Raw genomic sequence first — 26,442 nt, 5'->3', positions numbered from 1 at the left:
CCTCTGTTGCAAAACATGGTAGTATTGGAGCAGGAGAAAGTTCCTTCCTTGAATGTATGAAGAAATATTTCCTTTAAGTTATAGAAGGAGATTCCATCTTTAGTAGGAATTAATGTAAGCAATTTATATTGTCCTGATCACAAACATCAGCTTAGGAAACAGGTAGAAGTGCTACATATGTTTGCTGAATGTTAGTATACTTGGACTCATCCAAATACAAATAAACAACATAGATCACTTCATTAAAAATGTTATATTGTTAATCAATATAGATCACTTAAGATCTTACGCTCTTACTTATACTTGTGTTCCTTTGTTCCAAATAGTTAGAAAAAAAGATATACGGACAAAATAAATGGGGATGATTCTTTCACTCAGTCCCCAGATCAGGGGAGGTGAACTCAGAGTGAGTCTCAAAGGGATATATTTTCAACAAGTCTGTGTTTGAAATACTGCAACAGCACATGTCAATTGAATATGTACTGACAAAGTCGTATTTGTCTTAACAGCCTCTCACATTATACATGATCATGATGTAGCGATGTACAAAGACAGGAATGTCTTTTTCCAGGTGAACATAACACATTGATCCAAAGAAGGCCAGAATAACTTTCAGCCTAGGTTTTTGCCAGTGTATTAGAAGAAAGAGGAAACATAGACATGCAGGTTTAGTAGAAGGTGCAAGTTATAGAAACAATTAGTGCAGAATAACAAGAGAAAGCACAGAATAAAATAGTACTTTCTTTTAAAATGTTTTTGTATTTGATAAAATCCAGTTAGAAACCCAAGATTAACACACAACTGGAGACTGGAATGAATTATGTGGCTTCCCAGCACAACCAGGTATGCTGAGGATATAAAAAAATCAGTCTTAACTGATAGGCCTGGGCAGCTAACCACACGTACAAATAAAAACCAAACTCTCATAGATTTTTGTTTTGTTCCTAATGTTTTTCCCTCTCATAAATCATACAAACTCTCATAGATCCTTCCATCTAAATCAAAGTAGCCTCAAAGAAACAGGTAACAAATTTATTTATTTATATTTCAAATTTGTCACCACCCATCTCACTGCAGAGCAATAAATAAAAATAGCCCCAAAGAAACAGGTAACAGACGTATGTCAGACTCAGTGCTGTAAATATTGAGAAGATGGGTGGTGGCTATCACAGAACCCATGGGCATCAGGCAACATGCTGGGCTTCCTCTTGCCACTCCTTCCTTGCCCCACACATTCAGCAAATGGATTGCACAGGGTACCATCTCTGGGCTGCAACAATCCAGAATTTTCTGTACTACTTTGCTGGCATGTCTAGCGGTCATCTGGATTTTGACAGCCAAGACACTGTAGCTCAAGTGGAGGGCCCCAATAGAAGCAATGAAGGAAGAGGGGCAGAGAAGGAAGCAAGGGAGGGAAGAACTATTGCTGTGACTGCTCCCACCCCCTCCTTCACTGCTGCTCCTTTGCTTCAGCAGCAGCTTTGTGTGCTGGAAGTAGACCCCTTGGGGGCACCCGTGGCTCCTCTGGTGATTGCTGCTGGCCATTATTTTTCTTCTCCTCCTCCCAGCTTGTGAAGGAATGAGGGAAGAGAGAAAACAGGCATCTCATACCTGGAGTGCAAAACTTAAGGCAACCACTAGATTCATCAAAGAAACACAGAACATTCTACCTCAGCCCACAGATGGTCTGCCAAAGAGGGAAAAACTTTTAGGCAGCCCAACAGTGGGGTGGGGGGATTTCTGAATGGAAGGTGGTGGTCACCCATGAGTCTGAAGGTTGAACAGGAGGGGGAAAAAGATACTTTGGCATGACCAAGGTGTGGGACCACTTGCAAACTCTCCTCCAGCTCAAGCCTGTTGCTGCTATGGTGGCAGAGAGAAGTGGCAATGTGATTCTCCTATTCCTTTCCTTTTCTCCTAGCCTCCCTCAACTGCACCCTGAGGAGCGGAGACTCTAAGCTATATCTCCACTGGGAGGCTGCATATGAGAGGTCTGCCCCAGGGCCCAAAGAGCTCTAGTTATACCTTTGACCAAACCTCAAAGAACAAAAGCCTACCATCTCATATAGGAGCAAGAACAAGGAAATGATAGCAAGATGAACCAAGGCATCCAGTAAGCTAAGGCAAGATATGAAATACAAAGCTGAAAGCAGGGTTACAGCATATCCTCTGAATTTGTACCAGGATTCTGAAGTTTGAGCAGGTATTGGTTCTTAAGGAAAACTAGGTTTAAGTCAAGCAAAGAAACATAGTCATGCATATCAGAAGGTGGATCATAACTTGGTTTTCTAAGGCCAGTTGTTTCCAACATACTGTCTGAAGGAAAGAACTGTAGAGATGGGCAATTAATAGAGAGAAGCGGGGCTCTCTCTACAAATCTCTTTGATATCATCTAGTTTGCTATAGCTATACAAGGAAAAGGGACAGAAAAATTGACCCTTGGGCTAAAGTCACTTTCCCACCCTTGGATTGACATTTGCTATAGCAATGGGATTAAGGCACTGTCAGAATAATAAACACAAACAGAAAATCATTTAGAATTTGAATTTATGAAAAACATTTAGATAGTCTGGAAAAAGGTGGTGAAGCTGAGGAAATCCATGCTTTTTGGAGCACAATGGCAGAGGGAATCTGATGCAGAATTACAAGTTTTGATGTCATTAAAAAAGGAATATTCCAGTATTTCTGCAAATAAAATCATAAAAACACCATACACCTCCACTGTTTTGCAGCCCAATCAAGTAGTATCACTTCTGACTATCTAACTCAACACTGAAAGTACATTCTGTGCCTTGGAAACAGCACGTGGACGCTCTTTTTGTTGGCTGATGGCACAGAATACTCTGCAGGTATTGAATAAGCTCCTTTCGGAAGGCAGACTGAGTGCAAGCATAGAGATACATATTGATAGCAGTATTAGTCATTTCCAGCATGGTACCAATATCTGTCATGATATTAATGGTCTTGGAGTAATCTTGCCTCTCTATGTCATAATAGCAGGTCTTGATGATGATCTGTGTGACAAACCTGGTGGTGCAGAGACAGGCAAATGTCATTGAAACGGTAACCAAAAGGATGATTGATTTCCTCCAGTTACGAAAATGGGTTGCAGGTGGGATTCTGTGTAAGACTACCTGAGTGACACCGTGTACTTTATTACAATGGATTATCTGCCTTAGAGTGAGGCTGTTTAAGGTGAAGATAATGATGTATGGAATAATGTAGATCACAGAAGACTGGAACCACACAAGCCCTTCCACGTATGCACTGGAGAGGTCAGGGTTATATTTGCAGATGGCACGACCTGTACTATTCTCAATTTCTGAATAGTTAGACCAGTAGTGGGGGATGGCCACAGTGTAACAGCAAACATGAATCACAGCAATAATATAAAGTGTTTTTCTGGGAGAACAGATTTTCATCCTTGGTCTAATAGTGCTGATTGCGATGAAACGCTCAATGGTGAAAGAAACCAGCAGCCAGACAGAAGTGTTAACTGCACCATAGTTGAACACATCCCGCAAGGTGCACCAGGGATCTCTGTACCAGAATGGACTTGCGCAAAAGCATTCTACAATTATCTCAATGCCAACCACAAAGACAAGGACCACTGTGTCAGCCAATGACATAGCCATGAGGAGGTAGCGGCTGGAGGTGGAAATAAAACAGGTTTTTTGGCTGAAGATCACTAAAGTCAAAATGTTTGCTGCAAAATAAAATAAGAACTAGATGAAGGCCCAGAAATAAAGCTGACAGTACTGTTCCTATGGCTTTTTAAAAAAACTAGTATTAAAATGGGACTTAGAAATAGAAATGCACACACAAGAGACTAAAATGTTGTCAATTCAATATAAACCTCAGCTGATAATTAATGTCATTGTGTTATAAATGCTTTAGTGGCCTTTTTATGTCTTTGTATCATTCCTAAAGCATGTATAGCAAATGGGATCTGCAACAATTCCCCCTCACACCCGATTAGCAGGCTGATGTACTTCAGGTCCCAGAATTTGTTGTTTTATCAGTTTTCCCATGCAGCACACAGGGAGCTACTTAAGCCTTAGCTATGCTGATCTTTAGTTTTATTCCTGTTGTTGCCCTCCTCTAAATGTTTACTGAAGTTCAGGCCAGGCATGCCATGTTCCTCTCCCAAGTGGAAGCTGTGCTACTGATGTTCCCTTGTTACTTATTCTTTGGGTATGTTCATATCACAATAGCTCACTCAGTGGATATCAAAGGCCTTGTCACAACGAAGATTAGTGCAAATGAGTTAAACTACTATTGTGCTCTTCTGAAAATGTTCCAGAACAAAATGCCAAGAAACCTTCCTCTTTTTACCATGCTATTCTTAACAAAAAACTAATTTCTGATACCTGCTTGCATTGTGTGGCAAGAAAAATGATTAACCATGGGCTTTTCTGCCAGTGCATGCAAGATCACCACAATTTAAATTACATTAAAAAAAAATCAAAACAGAATTTTCAAGTCCTCAGTGGTTCCTTTCAGAAGCTGAGTATCAGCAGCTGGAAATTAAGCTATTATTTATTCTTGTAAGCATCAAGAATATGCAGGACTCAAGTCTTCCACTCCTTTTCTCTTTAAAAGATGCTTGCGATATTATCATTATAAACACATTTGATGTAAACTTAGAATACAGTTGACATAATCAAACTGAAAATAGCCAGAGAACATACAACTTGAATTTCAGTTTGGAATCAAGGTTCATTGTAATTTATAGGTAACATTATTCTGGCTGTTGAGGATCCAAAGATAAGAAACTTCATCCAAAGCATCTTCCTGCTCTCTCCTATAACTCAGTTATTCTCTATTCTGCAACATCATCTCTGCCCCAACCCATTGCTGGCTGTTGCCCTTCCAACGTTGATTGTGCATTTATTTGCACGTTGGTATTACCTTGCACAATCACTAAATCACCAATGTTGCAGCCTTCAGCTCCTGCTGTTTCTCATACTCACATGGAATGCCAATTATGGCTAGAAGGGGGTAGAACACTTTCTTTAGTGTTGTAATCCAGTACTTCTGTTTCATTCTAGAATCCAGTTCTCCTTTACAAATACCGACAGCACCAATCCTGTCCTCTTCTGTGAGAGGATTGTCCTCTGGTTATCTTCCATCTACTATGCTTAAATAAACACTGAATTTATTACAGCACTTATAAATCATTGGTAAATTATTATCTAGTGCAGATGAGATTATGCCTTAAGAAAATTACTTGTGAACACAAACCTACACAGTAAAAAGGCACACTAGCATGATGTCTACAATTTTAATTATCTGAATTGCATGTAATTGTGCAAGTAGTAGTTTCTTATTGAATAAAAAAATGGTGATATTTTTCCCTCCAAAGTTCTTAATTTACATTAAGAATGGCAAAACCCATTCATTTAAAATATGAAGAAATAATATGTAAAATACTGTATGAACAAGCATAGATATAGTCCTATATTAGTATCCCTATAAAATTTGGTATAGGAGAGCCAGTTTGGTGTAGTAGTAAAAGACACTGGACTAGGAACCCTGAGTTGAGTTCTACAAGTTCTAGTCCTGCCTTAGGCATTAAGTCAGATGGGTGACTTTGGGCCAGTCACTCTTTCTCAGCCCTAAAAAGATGATACTGGCAAGCCACTTCTAAAAACTACATAGGTTTCTTCATGTAGTCACTAGGAATCAAGACTGACTTGAAGGCACCAAAAAAGAAGCTAAAATACACCTGGGATACATATTCAATATGACTATATACAGAGCCAGAGAAAGCTACACCTTCTATTTATTGCTGATATTAAGATCATTCAGCACAAGCTTAGTGTAAGCTAGTGTCTGATTGCATAACCTGATTTCACACTTGGTTACTACATTAAAGGCAACACAGCTTAAGATCCACAAAGTACAAATGAATGTAAATGGAGAACAAAACTAATATTCATGGGGTAATGGTTAATAGGCAAAGTAATAAATATTAGATGTTGAACTCGCTTGTGAAAAGTGGATCATCACTCATATTACTGATTTCAAAATCAGCTTGACATCCAAATAAAGCTACCTGTTTTTAGAAGTTCTTAAACTGTAATTAAAAATCCTATAAACTCTTATGGTGACATCAGCTGCTCTCCTAGGAGATATAGCTCGCTTGCTGCCGGGTAATTCAACAGTTTTGCTTCTAGTCCTGTAACACTGCAGTAGCTACTTACATGTTACTAAATGATGTATTTTCTTGGATCAGCTTGATCTTTTAGTCACAAAACAAATCTGTTTTTCTTACTCCAAAGAAGATTAAGGAATAGTTGACACACTGGCTGGGTTCACAAATGAAATCACAATGTGATTTGTTTAGTTTGGGCTCTACATGTTGTAGAACATAACCATTATGATTTGTGAACCAAAGTTTGTTCTTTCAAATATGAGTTGATGCAGCTGGGCTTTGTTTACCAAACTATGATTAAGTAAAATATGGCTTAGCAGATTCTGTGAATCAGGATGTTCTGTCTGAGCCTGAAAAAAGAAATACATTGGTGGTACTGTATATCTAGAAAAGTATGTCTGGGAAAAAGAAATCCCAAAGCTGAAAATTCCAATCTTCCACGAAGATTTCAAGGCATTAAAGTATTCTGATTGCAAAAAAGCTAAAAAAACCTCTTGGTGAAAACATCAGGCAGAAAGTCCACTATATTAATGGCAGTAATTAGACAAATTTGTAGCCAAACTGAAGGAGGTATATTAAATATAAGAAAAGCTTTAAACAGTCTGTTAACTGGAACATGTTTGACATGCTAGAGGACATTATGTAATGTACATATCGCAGAAGATTTTAAAAAGTCATTTAGATGCAACAAACAAAATATTTTATATCTCAATTATCGCATAGTATATACTATTTGTATTAAAGCTGTCATGAGACAGTCTGAGAAATTTTTAGAGCACAAAGGTAAGATGTTCAGCAGGAAGTTGCACACAGGCGGAAAAAAGCTCTCAAGTTAGGAATGGTAGAGTAATACCTATTCCAATCTCCTTTTATGCTAACTTGATCATCCATTCTTAGTTTGCTTACCTCCTGCTTTCTTCCTATAGTCAGACTATCCCTTACTCAGTTATAACTTATTCTTGCAGCCATGGCCACCAAATTGTTTCATTTCACAACCAGCACATAAGCATTTCTTTGTTGCTAGAAGAAACCTTCATTTCCGTATGATAGATATCAAATTAGCTATATGTAAATGAGAGCCAGTTTGGTATAGTGTGAAGGAGCTGGCCTAGAGAGCAGGAGACTGTGAGTTCTAGGTCTTCTTTAGGCATGAAAGCCAGCTGGGTGACTTTAGGCATGAAAGCCAGCCATTCTCTCTCAGCCCAACTCACCTCATGGGGTTGTTGTAGGGAAAACAGGGGACCAAAATATTAGGTATGCTCATCAACTTGAGTTATATATATAAAAAAGGTAGGATAAAATATAATAAATAATAAATTAACCGTTAATCTCCATGCATCTATTTTAAACATGAAAAATCTAATCTAGCCTAATATATCTGGAAAATTCACATTTAAGAGAATCAGCATTATAGGTAAGTTTTTTTATACAGGTAGTCCTTGTTTAGCAACCACAACTGGGACCAGTAACTTAGTCATTAAGCAAAGCGGTTGCTAAGTGAAACCGCAACTGTGCTTATGATCTTACTTCAGCTTTCCTTTGCTTTACAGATCTGCAAAAGTCATAAATGTGCGGATTGGTCATAAAGTTACTTTTTTATCACTGTCATGACTGCAGTCACTAAACAAGGACTACCTGTAGTCTGTGAAGTTGAAGATTTCAAAGGCTGAAAGTTCCTTGCCATAACTATATAGCTGATGAAGGAAGTCTTTGCAACTAGTAAAGCAAAGAAAGCACTTTTATAGGAGTGGAACATTGGAAATAGTTTAGCATGTGAAAGTGAAATGAATATCTATCATGTAAATTGTGAATGTTACTAGCTACATAGGAGGAATGTGTAATTAGAATGTCCCATAATGGACCAGTTAGTTTCCAGAATGTTCACATTCAAATGGAACAGGTTGATGCAAGTATTTGGGGCTTGGTCACATCCATATCATCACAAACATCTTCCAGTTCCAGACAATCCACTCCAAACATTCATAAACCACTCCTGATGCTTACATAGGTCCGTTCCAGGTGAAAATGAACATTCCAGAGTTGGATCACTCCAACATGGGCTGGTTTACACATTCCTGTGTTTTGTTATCAAAAAACAAAAAGGACAAATTTCATTAGCACCAAAGTATTTGCAGATGAATTATTTTTCATATAATAAAATGCCTTACAGAAGTTCTTTTCAATCTTATTACCACAAATTATTTCCCAAAAGGTGATTAAACATATACACAGACTGGCTTATCAAATCTTGTTGTTTATGGAAATCGCACTGAATACAATTTATGATGTAAACTACTTCGGAGTCTTCAGATGTGTGAAGAGGGAAACTGTGGGTGCCACCAATCAAACAGATGCACACTGTGCACAGGGTCCATTACAACCTGCATCCCATGGTCAAATCTGGGTTTCTTGCCACTCCATACTGGAGAATCATGGAATACCAATTTCACTCTGTGGTGCCGCATGTCAGTGCTCACATTTATTGTGAACTGCAAAAGAAAAAAAAAATCTTAACGTCTGGAAGCTATTCAATAGTTTGCATCACCCAGTCTTCCTTAATTCCACTCAAATTGAATGGCATTTTATCCAACATTTTAAACAGGCTGAGTCTGCAAATATTTTAAAAATGAACTTTATCTTTGAGCAAGTGCTTCCGGGTAATATTTGCCTTTCATGAAACTTTTTACAGTAGGCTGTAAAAAATCAAACATGGTACCCATTCCTTATTGAAATATTCAATGTAGTTTTCAAAGCTGTACTTTTCATAGTTGTGCCTGCTTGGAGACTTTTCTATTTCAAAAATACAGGTAGCCCTCACTTAATGACCATTTGTTCAGCGACTGTTCAAAGTTACAGCGGCACAGAACAAATGATACTTACACCTGGTCCCTGAAGTTACGGTCACTGCAATATCCCTGTGGTCACGTGGTCAAAATTCAAGCACTTGGTAGCCCGCCTGCACTTACAACTGCAGGAATGTTTCAATTCCCCCCACCCACAGTGTGGATGCCCTGCACAGTGGCACTCCTTGGTGGTGGCATCGGGGCTGAAAGAGAGGCCTGGGGCCTTCAGCACTCTCAGCCAGTTGCCACTGCCCCCAGGCCTCTACTTCAGCCCTGGTGCCACCGCTGAGTGCTGCCTCAAGCCTGGTGCTATGGCCAGCCACCTCAGCTGCCTTGTGCTTAGCAGGCCCTGCCGTGCCCAGCTGATCTTTGCCATATTTGTTTGTCAAATTAATTTAGAGGTTGGTTTGGCCCTATGCGAGGCAGCTGCTGGCTGCACCAGGCCTTCTTCCCGAGGCCGCTTGTGCCGTTCTCCAAACAGCACAAGCTGTTCTCATGATGCTTCGGAAGGTCTCAGCAGCTTTCCGAAGGTTTTCTGAACCATTGTGAGAACAGCAGGAGCAGCCTTATTGTGATGCTTTGGATGGCCTCAGAAGCTTTTTGAAGGCTTTCTGAAGCATCATGAGAATGGTGGGCGCAGACTCCTTGTAAAGTTTCAGAGGCCTCAGAAGCCTTCCAAAGCATCATGAGAATGGCATGAGCTTGGAGAATGGCGCAAGCAGCCTTGGAAAGAAGTCCTGGCACAGCCAGCAGCCACCTCGCATAAGGCCAGGCTGGGTATGCCTCACCAGCAGCAGGAGGAACACAGCGAAGGGCAGCTGGGTACGGCAGAGCCTATGGAGCGCAAGGTGGGGGGGTGGCTGGGGCTTTGCTCTGTGGTGCTGGGGTGGCTGGCCATGGTGTGGGGCTTGAGGTGGCACTCTGCAGCAGCAGCACTGGGGATGAAGTAGAGGTCTGGGGATGGCAGTGGCTGGGTAAGACTGCTGAAGGCCCAGGACTTCTGCTTCAGCCTAGCACCACCACCGAGGAATGCTGCTGTGCAGGGTGGCCAAAAGGGCAGAGATGTGGGGGAAGATAGGTGGGTGGGGGGAGCTGAAGAGGAGGCAGTCCCTTACTTTACTGAGATTCAGGGCTGGGAGAGACCAAGCCAGGAATGGACTGGAGCCGGGTGGGTCCTCACCTAACGACTGGTGGGATTCAGTTAACAACGGTAATGGGAACTGACGGGATTGCAATCGCTAAGTGATGCAATCATGTTACGCTGCGCTTTTTGACCACATTGCTTAGCGACAGAAATTCCTGTCTCAATTACCGTCATAAATTGAGGACTACTTGTAATGTTCAGCCCCATTATTGCCAGTAGATTTGCCCAACAAAAGAATCTTTTTCTGTTTAGATTTCAGCATAAAATAATACAGGTAGTCCTTGGATTACATCATTCATTCAATGACTATTCAAAGTTACGACGGTGCTGAAAAAAATGGTCCTCACACTTATGACCATCGCAGCATCCCCACGGTTACACAATCAAAATTCAAGCGCTTGGGGACTGGCCCACATTTATGATTGTTGCAGCATCCCCCCGTCACATTCTCCAGCCCTGCGTGAACTGCCTCTGCTTCAATTCCTCCCACCTGCCTCTCTTCCCCCCACCATATCTGCCCCTTTGGCCACCCAGCACAGCATGGCCGAGATGAAGAGGCTGCTGTATTACACCACCTATCCGTTGCCACTTCCCTGCCGTTGCTGCCCACAACTGACCTTCATGGTCTTTGCCTCCCCTCCTCCCTGGGCTCTCTGTGTGGGGGCTGTCGGCCATGCTAGGCAGGGCGCCCCCACCCCTCACTGCCACCCCCCCGGCTGTCTTGCCGCACAGGAAGCCCTCAGCCGAGTATTGCTTATAGCAGAGCAGTGCCACCTTTGTGTGCAGGAAGGGCCCCTTGTTGCCGTTCAGCAAGACAGAGGCGGGCAGGAGGTCTCGCCTGATGGATAGGGAGGCAGGGGCCATTCAGTTTCTGCATCCACCACCAATGCCACCCAATGCCCTTCTGGTGTAGTGCCAGCTTGGCTATGGGCTTGTGAGCTCGGTTGGCCCTGCTCCATGTGCTCGCTGGCGAAGTTGGTACTGCGGCTGCTGCATGCCCTCCCACCAGGAGTCACTACTAGGCATCCCAGCCTTGCCTGGGCACGCATGGGGTGGTGCCATGGAAACATCCCCACCTTGCTGCCTGGTGGGAGGATCATCCTGGCCAGCAGTGCTGCACAACTCAGAGGACTCAAAGCTTCAGTGCTTTCCCTTCCCATTAGGGCAGTGCTCTCTGGAAGGCTCCCTTCTTTGTGCAGGGCGGCAGCAGAACGTCTTTGTGTGAGGCAGGAATGTGTGGAGCATACAGAGTCCTCCAGGCCAGTGGCCAGGGAGGCAAGGTGAAGAAGATGACAGTCACCTGGGGGTGGGGGTGGGTAGGCGTTGACAGTGGAATACAGCAGCCTCTTCATCTCAGCCATGCTGTTCAGGGTGGCCAAAAGGGCAGAGATGGTGGGGAAGGTAGGTGGGTGGGGGGAGTTGAAGTGGAGGCAGTTTGCGCAGGGCAGGAAAAGCATGAGGTTCTTGCCTAATGACAATTGGGACTTCTGTCACTAAGCAGCACGATGTTTTGCTTAACAACCACTTTGCTTAGCGATGGAAATTCTGGTCCCAATTAGGTCGTACCCCGAGAACTACCGGTACAGTACTTCAAATTCAAATCACTTGGCCAAGATTATAGAAAATGAGCAAAAGTCCTGATATAAAGATCTGAAAATAAGCAAAGAAATCACAACACTTACCAATGTAACTGTCATGCCCATTACTATAGGAACATATATAAATTCGAGAGTAGTGATCTGCAACAGACAGCAGTCTTGGTCAGGGTTCATGTGGACATCTGCATACCGGATAGGTGGTTGAAGTTGTTTCAAACATTTATTCTTGAACTTGGGAGACTCAAGAGAAATATTTCATTCAGTTAACCAGAAACTGATTCCATTTCTACAAACTTTCAAATTACACATTTGGAGAAGAGTCATGTGCCAAAACAGGAGAATTTGTAGGTCTGTCTCTGAAAGATCAGGACTAATTCACTTACAAACGTTTACGTTTTTCTTAGGAAAAATAATGTGGCATTTAATAGTTTTAATATAACAAATCTTGGCTACAATGGAGATTTTAATATTTCACTGTCTGAATTCAGAGCACTTGCTTTTGTTATGGATATGATTTCAGTTGACTAAAGTTGTAGTTTGAAGATGATCAAGTGGTAACTAGTAAGACTAACAGCAGACTGAATTAGTGAACAACAATCCTGTTATATTTTAAGTAAACTAAAAAGAAATTCTGTCTATAGACTTTACTTTTAGAGGAAATCAATCTATGAGAAATATTGCACTCAAATCTGGTATTAACATAGTCCTCCAGGCCAGTGGCCAGGGAGGCAAGGTGAAGAAGATGACAGTCACCTGGGGGTGGGGGTGGGTAGGCGTGGACAGCAGAATACAGCAGCCTCTTCATCTCAGCCATGCTGTTCAGGGTGGCCAAAAGGGCAGAGATGGTGGGGAAGGTAGGTGGGTGTGGGGAGTTGAATAATAAATATTCACAATAATAAATTTTATGCAGTTTGTATCAGTTTTAGTACATGCCATTTCATGTTCTGGAGAAGCAGAGATACACTGCTGTTCTGTCTCTTATGAAGGATTTGGGGGGAAATGTAGATTTTGTGCCACAATTTAATAGAATATCCAACTTGGTTAGGATAGCATTAGCCTAATCACCAGCAAGGGAAATGAACAGATTGTGCAGCAGTGCATTTTCACAAAATCCCTGAAATTCCCCACTTTTACTCCAAACAATATGAACAGAATCTTTTTTGGACAGAAATCTAGACATGCACCTTGCCAAACAAGATACATTCTGTTATATTCATGGGTAGAACAACAGGTCATAAATACCAGTGAATTATTCTGAAATACTCGAATTCTGACATGGATAAATATTTAGCTTTCATACCTGCCTTTGGAATTTGAAGCTAAATTCCCACAGTGAAGACTGCTGGTTAATCTTTTTAGACCAGAAGAGCAGGCACTAATCCAGAAAAAGAGAAAGATTTGTGGTCTGGGGACCTAATATTACAGACATAAAGCAATAAAGCACTAGGCTTCCAACATCTTGTGAGTGAAGATCTTGGATTACTGAATTGAATGTTATTAAAACATTCCAGTCTGGAGTTTCTATACTTCAACAAATCACTTTGAGGATAAAAGTAAACAACACTGATATCAGTTTCAAAAGTTGAATATCACTGTAATTGTCCACTTCCTATTCTGAACACAAATAGATAAATGGAAATAAAGCCCAAGCTTTGCGGTTGAATTTAAACAAATTTTTCCACAACTGAACCTAGTGATGATGATTTCAAAATACTGCTAAGAATCGCCCATTATTTGCTTTATCAAGAGAAAATCAGAAAACTGCAGGATCCAGAATAGGGCCCAGACATTCTAATGTCCATGGAGGAAGTAGCTGTCATGCAAGATGCCCATTCATAGGCTTTATTAAACATTCACTACATCTGAAAAGTAACATATCACCCCTTATGACAACAGCTGTTCTACAGTGAAAATACCAATACAAACTTAATCTTTTATCCTTTTATTGGTTTTATCATAATTTTTTGTTTTGATTGTTGTGAGCCGCCCAGAGTCATTGGGAACTGAGTGGCATACAAGTTTAATAATAATAATAATAATAATAATAATAATAATAATAATAATAATAATAATAGGTAGACCTTGCTACTATAACAACTGATAGCATATTCTTTCTTTTATCAAAAGTACTGTCCAGACATGCACAGCAATGCTTTTTTTTTTTAATTTATTATGGGGAGTAAGCATATCACCTTTATAAAGCCAATTATTATTTAGGTTGTACATACAGGTAATCCTTATTTAGCAATCACAATTGGGACTGGCAACTCAGTTGTTAAGCAAAGTGATCACTAAGAGAGACCACAACTATGGTTATGATCTTACTTTAGCTTTTCTTTGCTTTACAGACCTGAGAAGGTTGTAAATGTGAGGATTGGTCACAAAGTTATCTTTTCATCACTGTCATAACTGTGAATGGTTGCCAAATGAGGCAGTTGCTAAACGAGTACTACCTGTATTAGATTCAGAGGGATGCAGCTAGTGGAATTAGCCCTCTCCTCTGAGAATCCTGGAATATTAGTTAAAAGGAGGAAAGTAGCTGAATACTTAAGTATTTCCTATGACATAGATAATCCACATGCCAGCTGTCCTACCCTTCAGATGTATACCAACTGGTATGCTGCTCCAAACAGTGGATGTGTCTTTAAGGGCAACTTTTGCTGACACCACAACAGCTCCAGTGTCCCACAGAAGCTACACTGAGAAAGAGAAAGGGAAATTAAATAGGAAAAAGCTGGATTCAGTAACCAAAAATAAAAATACCAGACTCTTCCTACTTTGCATGCTCAGTGTTTGTAGTGAACTCCCATAAATGAGAGGAGATTCTAAACGAGAAAAAACAAAGTCCAAGCATAGAGGCTCTGTGACTATACAGTGTATAAATATACTGCTATGCACATATGGAACATGTGCATTTCAGCAATTTTAAGGAGCAACTGAATCATTTCTATGTTTTTGGAATTTAACCAAATTTATAACTGTTACTGCAATACAGATTTTTTACATTTAATTTCCTTTTTAATGCTAATTTTACCCAGAAAAGGATATACAAATTGTTAGTATGATATTGACTGTGGACACCAAAGCCGTTGTGATGTGAATATGAAGCATTCAAGATGCAAATCTTTCTTTTTTTCTACTGGATTGGGCATCAACTAAACCCACCTAAATGATCTGAGTTTAATATTTAACACATGGTTGTAAACTGCTTGACCCAGCTGTTAGTCATCATTCATCTTATTACTTAATGGATACTCCACAAAGAAACTATGAAGTCCCCCAAATACTAAACCTATATTTAAGGTTCAACATTTTGATTTCTGCATTGGTAGAAGAAACATCAGCCAAACATAATAAATCTAAAGCATTAATTGCAAGCTTGTAGAGGTCTACAAAATCACTTCTAGTAAAGGCAACAGCTGTCTAAAATGTGTATTGGAAACTGGGCTCATTCACATGCTTTTCACTAGCTTGAAAGAAATCTGTTAATACTCAGCTGGATAGATTTCTTTTCAAAGTGTTGACTTACTTTTGAATTTTTTAGGGTGCTTGGAGTAGCCTCTGGGATAGTTGGATTTCTGGCTATCCGGGAAACAAAAGGTCTATACATATGGTATAAGGAACGAATTACACATGCACGAAGGCAGTACATCTTTTCCATTGATTCTGGCTGTAAACGGATTGGGAGGGATGCATTCCTATTGTAATGCCTAAATAAGAAAAATGAGAAATTGTAATAGTAAGGTGGATGAAATACATGTCCTGCACTCTGAGATCATGCCGCTGAAATCTGAAAGCATAACAGCTGATTTTGGTGGCATTTTTTTTCATAGTAAAGGGTGGGAATAGAAGCAAGAGGCCTCTGGAAAGCAAATTGTTTTCATTCACACCCTTAACTGTCCCTCTCTGCAACCCTCCTGAAATCATGCTGTCAGTTACTATGATTGGAGGACTGGAAGCCTCCTGCTAACATTCCTTTTCTGCTGTAGCGCCCGCCCTATGGAACATCCTGCCTCCTGAGGTCCGGTGTGCCCCCTCCCTCATGGCCTTCAGGAAAGGTATTAAATCCTGGCTTTGCCAGAAGGCCTGGGGGCCAGAGGGGGGCTCGCACCTGTGGAGATGGCTGGTGGGATGATGGGTTGCCCCCCCGCCCAGCATCTTACAGATTTTTATAGGGCCAAAATTAGAGGAGGTTTTTTACGGTATTTTAATATGTTTCTAAATTATTTATAGTTTTTAGCCATCTTGGAGAGAATTGTATTTCTTCGTTTTTATTGTGAGCCGCCCAGAGTCATCCGTGGGGGAGATGGGCAGCATACAAGCCGAATGAATGAATGAATGAATGAATGAATGAATAAATAAATAAATAAATTCCCATCCTTAACTCCTCAAAAGCAAAATAATAATAACAGTACAATTTAAGTAGTGCAGTTCCATCGTTGTCCCATCCACCACTGTACACTGCGTGCACAATTATTAGGCAAGTTGTATTTTTCAGGATGAATTTCATTATTGAAACTACAGTGCAATCCAAAATGTTAATAAACCTCAAACCTGAATATTTAAGAAAGTAAAAGTGAGGTTTTGGCTATCTTAGGAGCATATCTATGTGTGCACAATTATTGGGCAACTATTAGTGTGCAGAATTATTATGCAACTAAATGAAAAACGAAAATTCCCCCATCTCGTTTATTTTCATCTGTTAAAGTGGGAAAAATAAACAAACTCAAAATTTACAAATAAACATTTCTGACATTTCAAACAAAAAATCAGTGACCAATATAGCCACCCTTCTTTGCAATAACAGTCATAAGCCTTCCATTCATGGAGTCTGTCAGTTTCTTGATCTGTTGACGATCAACTTTTTGTGCAGCAGCAACCACAGCCTCCCAGACACTGTTCAGGGAGGTGTACTGTTTTCCTTCGCCGTAAATCTCCTGTTTGAGAAGGGCCCACAAGTTCTCAATAGGGTTTAGGTCAGGTGAGGAAGGGGGCCATGTCATTATTCTTTCATCTTTGAGGTCTTTACTGGCTAGCCATGCAGTGAAGTACTTCGATGCATGTGATGGAGCATTGTCCTGCATAAACAGCATGGTCTTTTTGAAAGATGCAGACTCTTTCCTGTACCACTGCTTGAAGAAAGTGTCTTCTAAAAACTGGCAGTAGGTTTGGGAGTAGATTTTGAGTCCATCTTCAACCCGAAAAGGTCCAACTAGCTCATCTGTAATAATACCAGCCCATACCAGTACCCCACCTCCACCTTGCTGGCGTCTGAGTCGAAGTGGAGCTCTGTGCCCGTTACTGATCCAGCCACAGGCCCATCCATCTGGTCCGTCAAGAGTCACTCTCATCTCATCAGTCCATAAAACCTTTGAAAAATCTGTCTTCAGATATTTCTTGGCCCAGTCTTGCCGTTTCAACTTATGTGTCTTGTTCAGTGGTGGTCGAGTTTCAGCCTTCCTTACCTTGGCCATGTCTCTGAGCACTGAACACCTTGTACTTCTGGGCACTCCAGGAAGGTTGCAGTTCTGGAATATGACAGCAGTGGAGGATAATAGGTTCCCGGTAGCTTCACGTAATCTTGGGCAATTAATTTGCATCTTTTTTTCTCAACACATTTCTTGCGACCCTGTTGACTATTTGCAACAAAACATTTGATGGTTCTGTGGTCACGCCCCAATATCTTAGCAATTTCAAGAGTGCTGCATCCCTCTGAAAGACTTTTTACAATTTTTGACTTTTCAGAGTCAGTTAAATCTCTTTTTTGGCCCATTTTGACTGAGGAAAAGAAGCTGCCTAATAATTATGCACACCTTGATATAGGGTGTTGATCTCCTTAGGCCACACCCTCCCTCATTATACAAATACACATCACCTGATATGCTTATATCCAATAAGCATTCAGGTTTATACAGCTTGGAGGTGGAAAATATGTATAAAAATGATATGGTCAAAATACTCACTTGCCTAATAATTGTGCACACGGTGTATACTGCAGTCCTCCAGAAGGTCAAGATGCAGCCCCTGAACTCTCATAGGAAAGAAAATTAAGAAGGCATTCTAGTTGAATGTTCCAACTATCATGATGCCTCTCCCTTAATCCTCATTTATCTATTTCTTATAAAATGCTTCATTTTTGCACTGTCAGCTGCATTAAGGCGCTCTCATATAAATTAAATAGTACTGCTGGGTCATATCAGCTACAAATCTAATGTTAGGAATTACTGTGTTTACTTAAAAGAAAGGCAACCTTGAATTCGAGACCCCATTTCCTGCCAAAGGATTAGACAAAGAAAAAGTTACAAAAACAGAAAAATTCCTGTGCAATGCCCCATCTTACCAATATAGCATTGCTAATTCTAACTGAAACCATTCCTGGAGCTTTATATTATATGCACGGAAGGATCATATGACTCCTTATCTATCATGCAATAGTCACTAGTCTAAAATAATCTGTTTTATCGGACTCAAGAAAATCAATGCAATTACATGAGGTTACAAAATGGAAGTTGATTTCATAGCCACAGAAGTTCCACAAACCCTTTAAAAAAACTGTAGCAATTACTAATTTACTAGCTCTCATTTTTAACAAGTACCTTCCTATGAATCCCAGCAATTTCTGTTTGACAATAATGCAGTTGTGTCTTTATACCATATGTATATTTTGTAATCCATGCTATCAATTATATATGCATATTTTATACAGCTATGCAGGCTTTGGATTCAAAGACAAAAAGGCACTTTCGAGTACAGGAATGCAAACACAGCACCTATTTCCAACACCTTAAAGCAGTTGCATTGTTTCCTGGGGTTGTGTGCCAATTACTATGCAATACCAGGAAAACAGGTCCTTGGTTAAGGAGTTGCAGGCAGATGCTAAGTGCTATGACAAATCTTTTTGCTTTCAAATCTGAAGTTATACACAGCCCTAACATTTTGATGCACATTATCTTTTACTGTTCTAATCAAAAAGGGTATACCAGAGTCAGTGGCAAGGTCTGGGGAAACTGTATCTCAGAACGAAATGCGTAATTAAATATTGAAACTAATTCCTATACACACTATTTATAAGGATGGCCACTACAAATAATCTGTAGCTTCTGCAGAAGCTCCTCAATCACTAAAAATACATACAGTATGGAATAAAGATTCTACAAGCTATCATACCTTCTATAAAGTCTGGTCCAGAATACAGCTGTACAAGTAACAGTCCAGGCCTTTTTGCAAATTAGAGAAAAATTCACAGTGTCTTCTGGGCGTATATAGGATGCCAACATCAACCATATATCAATTGGATATTCTTTGCCTACCACACTATCAGAGTTTTCTGAAATCAAAAACAAGCAGTTGGCCATGCTTCAAGAAGTAAGAAAGTGGCATGACTTTATTTGAAGAGATAAAAGAAGTATTTTATTGTGAAAGTGAAATTACACTAAAGTAACAGTTAAAACAACAGACCTTACCTTTAAGCCTTTTGCTTTTCTTTTTTCTATCAGTCATGAAATATTCATCAGTGGTGAAATATTTAGAATCCATTTCATCACCACTGTCATAGGACTCTGCCACAGATAGTATTTCATCAGTAGGTACAAAAGATGCTTCCAAACCACAGAGTGATTTCACTAGAATCATAAATAAATTGAAGAACTTGAGATACAAGAATTAGCAGATGTCCTAGAATCAAGGGTGTAGATTAAATTCATGTTGATAATCCAAACTACCAGACAAGAAACAATTGGAAAAATAGGAAGATCCAAACACAAATTTCTTTTGAGGCCAGTAGGTACAAAGAAAGGTGTTGAGATCATATTGTCATCCTGATTGTCATGTGGGACAATATGCATTCCATTATGTGAAAGACAATCTTTTTGTCTATTATTACATGGTTTTTGTGGTGAGGAAGCCTCCAGTTGCTTGAAATGACCTGGTGGCATGACCTGCATTAAGAAAGTTGCAGTTACGATTCCCCTAAGAAGGAAAGTTTCACACAAAAGAGGGTGAAGGACTGGAAAGTTATCCTAAGAACCAGACAAGTTAAGGTAGGGACACATGATCTGAACAAAGATTACAGAATAAGCACTGGTTTATAAGAAATGTAAAGAAAAACTAGGCAGATGAGGCTTGAAAAAGAGAGGCGACAAAAAATCTGAGTTCTGAAAGAAACCCAAGACAGGTTAATTACAATGGGACCAAAGGAGTGTGTTAGGAAAGCGAGCGAATAGACATTCTGCTAGAGGAAGTGGGAAAAGAGGCAGTGACTTGCAAAACAAGCATCTTGAATCAGTGGATAGGAGAGACATGCAGCTGGATAGAGGATCAAGAAGGATGTTAGACTGGGAGAAGGAAGAAACCAAATATAGTGACTTACACTAGCTGAATTAGCTAGTGATTTGCACTAGCCAATTATTTAGATAGAGGGTAGCTGAAAAATCCTGTAACAGTAGTCCTAACATTTTGATATCTATCATCTTTTTTCTAGATTAAGATTATGGGTAGACTTCCATTTTTCTACAGTGATCTACAGTGGTCAGGGCTTCCAATGTTAACAGCCTAGGGTTTTTGTTTTGTTTGACCACTACAACTCTAAAATCAACATATTTCTAGAGAAGAGGCTGAGGTCTGACATGAAAACTCCCATCATTTAAACAGAGTAGAAATATAGGGACAGAAAGTTATCATATACTGCAGCATTAAGAGCCGGTGTTATTTTAAAGATGTCCATATTATCTTTCATAATTTTTAAAATAATTTTATTAAAAGTTTTAAAAATGAAAGTAAAAACTAATACAAATTAATATAAAGTAAGGAAGAAAAAAGAAAAAGAAATCAAAGAGAAAGCTAAAAGTGCAAGAAAGAAAAAGAAAAATAGAAAGGAAAGAAAAAAGATACAAAGAAGTTGCTTCCGATCTTCTTTACAGCAGTTATAAGTACAATCATAAATTTACCTCTCTCTCTCTAAAGTTACATCATGACTCTCTTCTTTCTATAATCTATCCTGTCTAATCATCAAAACCATAAATCATAAGTTCATTTTTGTCTGTTTTATACAAAAAGTCCATAAGGGGTTTCCAGTCAGCAATAAACATAGATATTGTCTTTTCTCTGATCAAAGAAGTCAACTTGGTCATCTCAGCAAGTTCCATCATTTTCTCCAACCATTCCTCCATTGTAGGTATTGCCAGATCTTTCCATCTTTGTGCATACAATAAACTCACTGCGGTTATCATATACAAAAACAAAGTTCCAGATTTTTTTTCCCAACTGTTTGTCCATCAATCCCAAGAGGAAGACTTCTGGTCTCAATTGTAGATTAATCTTTAAAATCCTCTGACTCAATGTATGTACATATTCCCTTCCTTCCCTTCCTTCCCTTCCCTCCCTCCCTTCCTTCCTTGCAAAGGTTTCAAAAGTAGTGCAATCTTCAATAAAACAATTAGATAATACAATCTACAGTAAAACTGTAAAAATTTAAGAATGAAAGTACTTATCTTCAGTTGTTATTAAAAATAAAACAGCATGGGCACTCATACCTCCCTTAAGAAAAAGTTTGGTAATTGTGGCCCTATCACAGAAAGGCCCAATATCCTTGCCATGGTGTTCCACAGGAAGACCCACCTGTGGAACCACAAACATGATTTCCCCAGCCAGGTTAAGTGATTTTGAGGAAAGCTCAAGTTTTCAAGTACTTAGATCCTAAGACATTTAGACCTTTCTAGGCTAAATTTTAAACTACCTTTCTGTGTTCTCTGCATTTTAGGAACTTCCTTCATGCAAATATTTTTGCTCATTTATCCTTGAAAAGTAAGAACTACAATGATGCAAGGAAATTTTGCTGATGGCTTAGAATGTTAATAAAGATTACACATCTATGTCCATGAAGTTAAAAGAACTTAGAGAGTTAAAGAAGAGAGACAGATCATGGGTGGACAGTGAGAAAAAAAGGTGAAAACAAATATTACTAAAAGAAAGAAAAGACTTTGAAAACTTATTGTGAAAAGTTGAATGTTTATGCTGTAATTAATTAAACACACAGAAATTATTTTGTTCATTATCCTTTAAAAAGAAACAATTTACCGTGTCTTATAGCATCTGTTCCTAAAAGTTTACCATTATTTATTCCCTGAGAACAGGAAAGAAACATATAATACCGCCACCCTTCATACAAACATTTAAGATACAACGTTACCAGGAAAGTAGATATGGGAGACAAGACCATCAATTTAAACTTTAATATTTTATATATGAACTCTTAAGTTTATTATTTCTGCATGGTGGCAATGAGTTCTTAAAACAATCTACCCTTGTATAAGCTTTTACATAATTACTAACCTAGAGTTGATAATGTCCAATTTGTAATCAGAATTTGCTTTATTTAACATTCTGTGCTGAATGTTTCAAATTGTCTTCTAATCTTAAAAGCTACAAATAAACAAATCAAACATTCAAGAATAAGAATCTGAGAATTCAGACTTTATAATAATTCCCATTTCACTTCAAGATACCCAATTAAGATGCACATTAAAAATGTTAGTTTGCATAAGTTTATGTAGAACTATTGCTAATCAAGTTCACAATATATATACAATTTGTATCTTTTTTCTTCAATGTGTATCCTATATGTATTTGAATAAATTCACTCATAGGGGAGAGTTTGAAAGACTTTGAAAAAACAGAGGAACATCTACTTTACTTCTGATAGGCAGTTCATGATGTAATGTATCTGCCATCTGCACAAAACAAATACAGGTAGTCCTCATTTAATGACCGTTTAATGATGGTTCAAAATTATGACAACGTTGGAAAGGGTGCTTTGCAGTCTGTAAAGCACTTCCGGCTATCATAAAACATCATGCCTGCCTTCCCCGTGGTCATGTGACCACATTTCGGGCACTTGGCAACCAGCTTGCATTTATGACTGGCTGCCAAGTGCCCCCTGATCATGTGATTGCCATTTACAATCTTTTCTGCTGGCTTTCCCACTGGAAGCCGGCAGGGAAGGCTGCAAGTGGAGGGGATGTGGTGGTGGGCAGTTATGGAGCTCAAATCTTCAGATTTGAGGTCCCTGCCTTCACACCACTGCAAGGTTTACCCTCCCCCTTCAGCGCTGTGAAGGCGCAGACCTCAAATCTTCAGGTACTCTGTTCACCATTTAGTGAGGGGAGCTGTCACTCTTTTGCTCTGTCCTCTTTCTTTCATGCATCCTCTTTCTCCTCCCCTCTTTCAGTGGTGGGCTCCATTCACTGCTGAGAGAGGGGAGGGGAAAGAGGATGGAGCAAAAGAGCTGTCTGCTGAAGGATTTTAGCTCTGTGCAGACCTGGGAGATCGCTTAATGACCGCAACTGGCAGTGCCCAGATTGCAGCTGTTGAGCGAAGCAGTCATGTGGGCATCTCGCTTAATGACCGCTTAGCTCAATGACCGAGATTCCAGTCCCAATCGTGGTTGTTAGGCAAGGACTACCTGTATGACTAAGGAGAAAGGTAGAGTGAAAAAGAACACAAATCAAGAAGCTAAAAACAAAAATACAGAGCAGATAAATTTGCAAGCATATGCCAAATGTTATACTTTTTTGAAGTGATTTTTGTATCAGAAAGCAAGATACTGCCTGACAGTTTTCCAGAGAAACTATAGGACAAAAGAAAATTATGGATTACCCACAAATATCACAAAACATACTTTTAAAAAGCTCAAGGTGTAATTGTTTTTACTGCTGGATCACACTAGTAGTCTTATGTTTCCAAGACACACTGAGCCACAAATTCACACTACATTTTAGCCTGCTTTGTCGTGGAATCTCAACCAGTGTGGTTACGTTATGCTTCAGAGTTCTGTATAAACCCGGAAAACTGGGTTCAGTAGGCGCAGCTTTTAAGATAAAAACCCTGCGAGCATTTTCGGCCAAACTCACCTTCCTGTTGCACCGCGTTGGCCACAGCTTTTTTCACGCGTCCGGATTTCACTACAGCAGGATCCGAATTTGCATAGTCGGCCACGGTCACTGCGGAAAAAAAGCAAGTGTTCAGGCACTGGATCAGTGGACAATGGCTGCCATCAGACATCACACCTAGGCCTCACTACTCACTCCGCTCTAAGCAGACGTCGTCGGCCCGAAACTTGAGACGCTTGCGAGCCCCGCGTTTGCGCATGGCGGAAGGAGGTGCCGCTACCGGTCGGTCTCGGGGTGCCATTTCGTCAGAGATGGCCGAGCCGCTGAGCCTACCAGGTCGGCTCCGCGAAGCTCCTCAGCCATCCCGCTCCTACCGGCACAATGACCTGCCGACGCAACAACTCTCGCGATACCCACAAACACCTAGGCGCGAGAGAGATAGACGACACTAACTGCGCCTACTGAAGCGTCATCAATTTGAGACGAGAGCGGCTCTTCCGTTGGGCTTGCTGGAGCGGTTCTGTCTCCAGGCTCTGGCTACGAGGGGCGCTCAGATTATTTTGAATTCTCTCATATACGCTATTTATTTTCAAATATAGCGCCAGTGGGTGGTCTCCTTCTGGTAGGATTTCTTTTCCATTCTCAGCCTCGCATTTTTCCTATATGAAGAAAACGAGTGGCATGGCAGATAGCATGCTTGTTCACTTTGTGTCTTGAATAAACACTCCGTTCGTCTTTTTGAACGGTTTTTGAAAGAAGGAAGCGAGAAACCTGATTTCGGCTGGAAGAGGGATTAATTGGACCCAGCTTTGCGGTCGAGAACCGCATTATAGTACTGTAATGGTCGTAGGGGCCACAGACCATCCTTAGGCGTACTCGCAGTTTTCTCTTCCTCATTTCATTGAGCTGTGCTTTTTTCTGCTTTGCCACGAAGGAAGCTGTTCTGTAAACCAAAGAGAAACCATTTCCTTTTTCTCCAAGTGAAGCAGGGGAAAGTGGCAGGCTGGATGGAGAACCGAATTGAACAGGAATCTCCATTGAGCTTGAAAGGACAGACACCTACTGTTACAGATTCTTTTAGATGCTTTTTCTAACCTAGACTCTGCCACGTAGTGATGTATTATGCTGCACAGTGGATTAAATAGAAAAGCATGTATGCATTTTGAATCGTTTCCCTCTGTGGGAAACAATATTGAAGACTTTCCTTTAATTGACCTCCATGGATGAGATAAATAGTTTAAATGTACTGTGCAAATTCTGACACCTTGGCTTCCTGTGGTTGTTTTCAAGTAAGGTACAAGAAGGAGCTTTCTCACCTTGCGATTGAGAAAAATAAATAATCATACCTGTAGGACATGTTCAGTTCCTTCCTGCATCCCCCTTTATTTCCTCTGGCCAAGTTTAAGTGTAGTCATTCTATAATACTTTCTCTCTCCATAATTCCAAGTGAAACACATCAGACTAATTTCCTTTTGCTCTTGGCCATGCAACTAGAATGTGCTTTATATTAAAGCCATGTCCTAGCAGAAGCCTCAAAGCATGTTATTTATCCTAGTAACAGGTATTTCTGGACAAGAAAAACTTTCAGACCCATTTATCTCTTCTTTCATATAATAGCTGAAGTTCACTCCTCCCATCTGAATTGGTTTTGTAGATGAAAGTTTTAGCTAAACCAGCCTGTGAATTTAGAGTGTAAAACAGTAAAATCCAGATACCTGCTAGATGGCAGCAAAGAGCTCAGATTTCTGTATTTCTTTGCTTCTGATTGCCTGGATTTTTGCAGTCCATATCTGTTAGCTTTAGTTTTGGCTATTAATACATATACATACATACAGGAAGAATAAGCACATTTTATACAGGTTTAAGAAAGTCTTATTTTTGTGTGATTCCACATTATAGAAATAAATTATGTTCATTCAATATATTCATAGTTAATTGAACCCTAGTTTATTTATCCCAATTATTTGAATTTGTAGAATCCATTGAACCATAAACTACTCACAGTGGCTGAGTTTCCAGAACACATTAGGCTAAAATATGGTTGGCTAGTTTGTACTTCAGTGTGTTGTATGAACATAGTCATGGGCTCTGTTTATAAAACATACAGAACTATTACATTGACTGGGCTTGCAGAACACTCTAAACCATAAATTAATCACCCAGCTAGTTTTGCACTACACTGGGATAAAGGTAGCCAGTCTCATTTTAGCGTAGTATATTGTGTGAATCCAGCCAACTAAGAAAAAATGCTTTATGATTTGATCTTCAACGTTAGGCAAAGCTTTTAATTTTATTTATTTATTTATTTATTTATTTATTTATTTATTTATTTATTTATTCGGCTTGTATGCCTCCCATCTCCCCCAGGGGTGACTCTGGGCGGCTCACAATAAAAAGAAAAAACACAATTCTCTCCAAGATGGCTAAAAACTGTAAATAATTAAAAAACATATTAAAATGCCCTAAAAAACCTCCTCTAATTTTGGCCCTATAAAAACCTGTAAGATGCTGGGGGGGGGCAACCCATCATCCCACCAGCCATCTCCACAGGTGCGGGTCCCCCTCTGGCCCCCAGGCCTTCTGGCAAAGCCAGGATTTAATACCTTTCCTGAAGGCCATGAGGGAGGGGGCACACCTCTGCTTTACTAGTCTCGTCTCGTCTCATGTCAGAAATGCAGGAACTAGAAAAGGGAAAATTATTAATCTATATTTAAAAAAATTGAAAACTTTAACAAACGTATAAATTTATATAATTCTTGCCCAATGCTGGGCCACATTGATGGCAAAAGTATTTCTGCCCAGCAAGTCATTCTGT

General features: G+C 40.0%; 2 protein-coding genes across 8 annotated transcripts; both read right to left on the bottom strand.

Annotated features, from left to right (window-relative positions):
• Positions 1–2,578: 2,578 nt before the first annotated feature.
• On the bottom strand, positions 2,579–8,253 carry LOC148214245 (putative G protein-coupled receptor 139). The gene is made up of 2 exons (XM_088153374.1): positions 4,974–8,253; positions 2,579–3,706 (listed from the first exon to the last, which is right to left on the bottom strand). The coding sequence occupies exons 1-2, from the start codon at positions 5,044–5,046 to the stop codon at positions 2,748–2,750; spliced, it is 1,032 nt and encodes a 343-aa protein (XP_088009500.1). The 5' UTR covers positions 5,047–8,253; the 3' UTR covers positions 2,579–2,747.
• Positions 8,254–8,391: 138 nt separating this feature from the next.
• On the bottom strand, positions 8,392–24,027 carry TMEM183A (transmembrane protein 183A). 7 transcript variants are annotated; one of them, XM_088153367.1, is made up of 9 exons: positions 23,823–24,027; positions 23,649–23,738; positions 19,206–19,364; positions 18,910–19,069; positions 17,710–17,766; positions 15,272–15,452; positions 13,043–13,117; positions 11,827–11,982; positions 8,392–8,646 (listed from the first exon to the last, which is right to left on the bottom strand). In XM_088153367.1, the coding sequence occupies exons 1-9, from the start codon at positions 23,926–23,928 to the stop codon at positions 8,464–8,466; spliced, it is 1,167 nt and encodes a 388-aa protein (XP_088009493.1). In that variant the 5' UTR covers positions 23,929–24,027; the 3' UTR covers positions 8,392–8,463. The 7 variants fall into 7 exon arrangements, with proteins under 7 accessions (XP_088009493.1, XP_088009494.1, XP_088009497.1 ...); XM_088153368.1 differs by having other exon boundaries at positions 11,827–11,973; XM_088153371.1 differs by having other exon boundaries at positions 11,827–11,883.
• Positions 24,028–26,442: the final 2,415 nt, after the last annotated feature.

This window comes from Python bivittatus, unplaced genomic scaffold (assembly GCF_059951505.1).
Source record: "Python bivittatus isolate LINGU-HERP-01145 unplaced genomic scaffold, Pbiv_v1 ctg000700_np1212, whole genome shotgun sequence".
NCBI lineage: Eukaryota > Metazoa > Chordata > Lepidosauria > Squamata > Pythonidae > Python > Python bivittatus.
This window is presented reverse-complemented; position numbering and strand designations above follow the sequence as displayed.